Source organism: Mauremys mutica, chromosome 1 (genome assembly GCF_020497125.1).
Source record: "Mauremys mutica isolate MM-2020 ecotype Southern chromosome 1, ASM2049712v1, whole genome shotgun sequence".
In the NCBI taxonomy this organism is placed as follows: Eukaryota; Metazoa; Chordata; order Testudines; family Geoemydidae; genus Mauremys; species Mauremys mutica.
In genome coordinates this window covers 370,101,300-370,107,633 of record NC_059072.1, presented here as the reverse complement: position 1 = coordinate 370,107,633, position 6,334 = coordinate 370,101,300, and the positions used below count along the sequence as shown (strand labels likewise).

At 45.5% G+C, this 6,334-nt stretch overlaps 1 protein-coding gene across 1 annotated transcript; it reads right to left on the bottom strand.

Annotated features, from left to right (window-relative positions):
- Window positions 1–1,382: 1,382 nt before the first annotated feature.
- LOC123350930 (putative olfactory receptor 52P1) lies at window positions 1,383–2,330 on the bottom strand. Its single transcript, XM_044989853.1, has one exon. The coding sequence runs from the start codon at window positions 2,328–2,330 to the stop codon at window positions 1,383–1,385; it is 948 nt and encodes a 315-aa protein (XP_044845788.1).
- Between the last annotated feature and the right edge of the window lie 4,004 nt (window positions 2,331–6,334).

Genomic DNA, 6,334 nt, shown 5'->3' with positions numbered 1-6,334 from the left:
AGGGAACATTCAGTTGCACGGAAAGTCTGAACAGATAACACTGATAAAAGAAAATGCAATGGCTGCGCAGAGCAGAAAAGAGCACAGTCTCACTCTCGATCCCATCACACCCGTGTTGCACTGGGTTTGTCGAGCGGGTGAGCTCTGCAGCAAGAGATGGTACCTGTGAATCCTGAGTTGGAAGTGTCTCCCTGGGAATCCCCCTCAGGTAGCCGTGTCCCACACCTCTCCCAGCCCAGCATCTCACTGAGAGCCGATACTGGGATGTGCACCATTATAATATAGCTCTGTGCAATCCCAGTGGAGTTCGCTCAGCCTCTAGGGGAGAAGCGGCATCTGGATGCAAACAGGCTGGAGACCGGAGACACTCTAGGTAATATCTCTTGTTCCATGTCTGCACTTCTGTGCTATTTATCCAGCTTTAGGAGTAAACAGCAACTATGGGACCTTCCCAAAGGGAGGTGAGAACTCTTGGGCTCTGTGCTGAGTCAGAGAGCAATTGACTGCTCTGTGTATTTGTGTATATTTAAAAATTATAGTTCATTACTGTGATGTTGCAATTCATATGCTTTATCAAAATAGGCTTATGAATCTGAAAATGAGATGGCTGGAATGTGCTTTATGCAAAAGGTCTCTTGTACCATATTGTTGGAAAAGGTATAATGTGCTGAATTTGATTTTCCTATTCGTATGCAGGTATCATTCTTATATCTGAAGTTAGAAATATAAGGTCTAAACTTGCACGACTAATGTAGTCAGAGTGAGAAAACACTCCTGGCTGCAATTCCTTGGATAATCATCCACCCCTTCAATCCAATTTCCTCACAGGGAGAATCTACTTCTTGGCCTTCCCCATATAATAACTGGACAACCGCTTGTTTAGCATTATCCACCTCATTTGTTACCCGGATAAGGTGGGACATCAATTGTTTTGGGTGGTGGTGGTCAGAGGACAGGGAACAGGGGGGTTGGATAGGCATGAGAGTCTAAGGGGGCCAGTCAGGGGGTGGGGTGTGGATAGGGGTCAGGGAAGTCAGCAGACAGAGAGCAGGGGGGTTGGATAGGGGGTGGGGTCAGGGAACAAGGAGCGGGGGGGTGGATGGGTGGAGGGTTCTGAGGGGGGCAGTCAGAGGGTAGGAAGTGGGAGGGGGTGGATAGGGGGCAGGAGCCAGGCTATTTGGGGAGGCACAGCTTTCCCTATGGGGCCCTCCATATAGTTTTGCAAGTACGATGTGGCCATTGGGCCAAAAAGTTTGCCCACCTCTGGTCTAATGTCTCTCTGGCTGCCCGGTCAGGAATTCAGGGAAGGGGGCACAGCACCATGTCACCAGCCAGATCTGCACAGAGCTCGGTCTGAGAGCCAGAGCACCAGGAAAAAAACTTTACATCCCTTTATGAGTAAAGAGCCAGAGCAACCTGTCCCGGATCTGTTTGGTCCTCACCCCATAGATGATGGGGTTTAGCATGGGGGGCACGAGGAGGTACACGTTGGCAATGAGAACGTGGAAATGCAGGGGCACATTGTGGCCAAACCGGTGTGTGAGTGAGGAGAAGAGAGCTGGGATGTAAAAGCTTAAGATGGCACAAAGGTGGGAGCTGCAGGTCCCCAAAGACTTGAGCCGGGCGTCCTTTGTGGGGAGGCTGAAGATGGCCCTGAGGATCTGGGTATAGGACACAGAGATAAAAATCATATCCAGACCCCTCACACAGAGTACCACAAAGAGACCATAGTAACTACTGACACGGGTGTCACCACAGGCCAGCTTCACCACGGCTATGTACTCGCAGTACGAGTGGGGGATGATGTTGGTTCTGCAATATGGCGATTGCCTCGCCAGGAAGGGATAGGGCAATACGACCATGATGCCACGCAGCACCACGGCCAGGCCAATCTTGGCCACCAGGGGGTTTGTCAGGATGGTGGAATATCTCAGCGGGTGGCAAATGGCCATGTAGCGATCAAAAGCCATGGCCAGGAAAATCCCAGACTCCATCACGAAGAAGGAGTGAATGAAGTACATCTGGGTGAGGCAGGCTCTGAAATCGATCTCCCTGGAATTGAACCAGAAGTTACTCAGCATTTTGGGCACGGTGGACGTGGACAGGACCAGGTCGGTGAGGGACAGCATGCAGAGGAAATAGTACATGGGCCCATGGAGGCTTGGTTCCGTTTTCACGATGAACAGGATGGTGAAGTTCCCCAAGATGGCTATGGCGTACATGGCGCAGAATGGAATGGAGATCCAGATATGGGCTACTTCGAGGCCAGGTATGCCCAGCAGGATGAAGGTGGAGGGGTTGGTGAAGTCGGTTTTGTTGGAATCTGACATGGCGTAGGGGAGAAGTTGTTCAACTCTGAGTTGTTCCCTGAGCCCCGGGTGATGGTCGCAGTAGAAAAGCCTGGATGGAGAGACAATGTTAATATGAGCCACTACACACACTACGGGATACTTTTCTCATGGGTGAAGAAGACTGGTTGCTCTTCACGCACATTTTCATTTTTCAGATAAATGAATTATGAACAACTGATCCTACTAATGCCAATATCATATTTGTTGGTCCTCCATGCATCAATAATTTCTACATGTTGTGGTCTAGGAAACCTTAATAGGTACCAGTAGGAAACCCATGTGTGGTTACTGGTTGTCCCTCATTGTTCCTTAATGCAATGAAAGCCAGGCTAGAAAGTCCATGCTATTCCCCAGGCACCCAGTTGCTCAAAATCTGAAATAGTAAATAAATAAATAAATACATAAATAAATAAAAAAGCTTTGCCAATCCATGTATCAAGGGGAAACATTCCAAGTAGAACCACCTGAGGGAAAAGACCTGGGAGTCATTGATAGCTGTTCCATGGACACACCTGCTCATTCACAGTAGTGGTCATGACAAAGAAAACGTTCAGATGCTTAAGGAATGGGGTGGAGAACAACCTGCTCTGGAAACGCACTCACTTTTCATCACCCAGTCTCTAGGAAGGATACAGCAGATGGAACGTAGATTTCTCAGGCAGGCTGTGAGAAAGGGGGAGGCTGCCATATGCCGACAGACTGAAAAGTCTGGGACTGTTTAGTTTAGGGAAGCTGCAAAGAAGGGGGCATATGATAGAGGAGAACAAAATAACAGAATGGAACTGATCACATTCCAATGGACAAACAGAGAACAGTTCCCAGCCAGTAATATCTATGGACATTTAGTGCTTCAAAAGGGCTAATTCCTCAAAGATGAAAAATGATCCACAAAACTGATTGGGAGGAAAAAATATTCAGAAAAACGGGAAGGAAAATCGGACTTCTTTAAGAAGAGTTTATATATAGCTAACAAGCCACAATTGCACATTCAGAAAGTGGAGAACTCATCTCAGATGAGGTGATGGAATACTTTCTAGTCCATTAGCAGTCAACGAGGATGTTAAGCAGCATCTACAGTAGAACCTGAGTGTTACAAACACCAGAAACATCAACTATTAAAAATTAAAGAGAAAGTTTTTTTAAAAAAGGATTTGACAAGATTAGGAAAAAATGGAAAATCTGGCATGGGATTAGTTAACAAAAAGTCTAAGAATATAATTAATGCGAGTCACCAACAGGGTTTATGGAAACAGGTCTTCCCAAATAAGTTTTCATCGTTTAATGACTGTACACGTTTGGTTGACCAGGGGACTGCACATGTACAATAGATTTAGATGTCTCTGAGGCATTTGATGTAGTCGGGGAAAACATTCAGATAAAAATACTATCCAATATCAGTGGAGCAGATGTAAAATAAACTAAAAACTGGCTAACTGACAGATCTCAGGAAGCAGTTGTCAATGGGGCATTGCAGGGAATGGAGGTGTTTCTAGTGGGGTTCTGCAGGGATCTGTTCTAGGCCCGATGCTATTCAATATTTTCATCAGTGATCTGGGTCTGGAAGCAAATAGAAAATCCCTGCAGATAAAATAGCAGAGGATCCAAAATTGGCAGAGGCAGCCAGGGCAGACACAAATGTTATCATCTCGGAAAAGGGAACGGAAGAATGACCCACAGACTCAATCACTGTATTATGGAGATGAGGAACCCTGAAAAGGATTTAGGGGTCACTGTGGATACCAACTCATTATAGTGGTGAATTGGAGCACGGGAAGGATTTTACCTCTGCATATGGCATTGGTGAAACTGACTGCATCCAGTTCCGGGTTCCACATTTCAAAATTTGAAAATTTGGAGAACGTGCAGAAGAGGCACAAAAAGGCTTGGAGGCTGCAGAAAATGCCGGCCAGTGAGAGACTTAAAGAGCTTCATCTATTTGTCATATCAAGAGGACGATGAAATGGAGAATTTCATGGGGAGAAAACCATGGGTAATAATGTGTTCTGCAATACAGTGGAGAAAGGCAGAGCTAAGCCCAAGAGAGAGACATTTCAGTTGGAATTAAGGGCCAAATGTTTAGCACTGAGGATGATTAACCATTGGGAGAAACTGTGAAGGGAAGTGGTGGATTCTCCAAGTCCCCATGTCTGCAGACCCAGACTGGATGTTTTTCTGGAATATCTGCTTGAGGGTTTGTCTACACTTAACATGCTACAGCGGCGCTGCAATAGCACTTCAGTGAAGACACTACTTTCCCGTCAGCGTAGGTAATCCACCTCCCTGAGAGGCGGTAACTAGGTTGACCTCATGGTGGAGTCTACACCAGGGTTAGGCTGATATAGCTGCATGTCTCAGAGGAGTGGATTTATTTGCTATTGCAAAAACAAACAAACAAACAAACAAAACCACTTTTAGGTTGCATTAATAGCATGCAAGTCATCGGTGATGATAATATTCCTCTAGTCAGCGCTCATTAGGCTTCAGCTGGAGTATTGTGTCCAGTTTTGGTCACCAATGTATAGAAAGGATCTAGAGAAACTGGAAAGGATCCAAAGGCGAGAGACAAAGACGATCAAAGGGGATGGAATGCAGCCATACAAGCTAAGGCTGAGGGAACTGGGTATGTTTAGTTGGGAAAAGAGGAGCTTGAGGGGGGACATGACAGACGTCTTCTGAAATTTGAAAGGCTGCCATAAAAAGATGGAGAAAAGTTTTTCTCTCTTGCCACAGAGGCAGGACAAGACTCAATGGGTTCAAACTACAGCAGAGCAGATTTAGATGAAATCTCAGGAAAAACTTGAAAGAGTCCTGTGGCACCTTATAGACTAACAGACATATTGGAGCATGAACTTTCGTGGGTGAATACCCACTTCGTCGGATGCATGTATGTATTCACCCACGAAAGCTCATGCTCCAATATGTTTGTTAGTCTATAAGGTGCCACAGGACTCTTTGCTGCTTTTACAGATCCCGACTAACACAGCTACCCCTCTGATACTAGGAAAAACTTCCTAACTGTAAGACCAGGAGGACAATGGAACAGACGTGGAACCCTTCGCTAGAAGTTTTCCAAAGAAGGTTGGATTCTCATCTGTCCTGGATGGTTTAGAGACAAGAAATCCTGCATCTTGGCAGGGGGTTAGACTAGCTGACCCTTGCGGTCCCTTGTCACCCTGTGGCTCTGTGATTCTATCACGTGAAATCGTACTGTAGACCAGTCTTTGTCAAACACAAGTCTTTGGCCTCAATACAGGGGAAACTGGGTGAAATGTAACACCCTGTATTATACAGGAGGTAATACAGGATGATCTACCGGTGCCTTCTGACCATGAACCGTACAAATCTATCGATAAAGAAACTAGATCAAGCATTATATTTACTCTGTCTCACTGTTAGGATATAGATATTCAGGCCTGCCTGTAAAGGTCTGCACTTTAAGGTATAAAAGAAAGAATCTGTGTAAGGGCCTCTCTCCCTGTGACAGTCTGATGCCCTGCTCTTAGGCTAAGGCCTTTGGCCAAGTAGCAGAGGCAGCCATAAGCTGGGAAGCGACCAGTCACATCCTCACATCCCAGACTAGTAAGGCAATCTGGGGCTGTTAGGAAGGTGATCCGATCTATCACCTCCAGGGAAAGGGAAGAGCCTAGAAGATGTAAAAGGAAATTTAGTCTGATAGTTTTCTATCTGGTAAGAACTTATCAATAGACACATCTGGGGAACCCTTATGTCTGTACAGATGTAGTTGTGAAATCCTCACTTCTATATTGTTTTGGCATTAGAGTTCCCACTTTGCTACTGTTTATTTACATGGTCTCTGGTTCTGTGATTGCTTTTGTCTGCTGTATAATTAATTTTGCTGGGTGTAAACCAATTAAGGTGGTGGGATATGATTGGTTAAATAACCATGTTACAATATGTTAGGATTGGTTGGTTAAAAGTCAGTAAAATGGTTGGTTAGGGTCTAGCTAAGCAGAACTGAAGTT

What these genes read in the sequence shown, in the direction of transcription:
- LOC123350930 (XM_044989853.1), bottom strand. Translation starts at nt 2,330, where the DNA reads ATGTCAGATTCCAACAAAACCGACTTCACCAACCCCTCCACCTTCATC.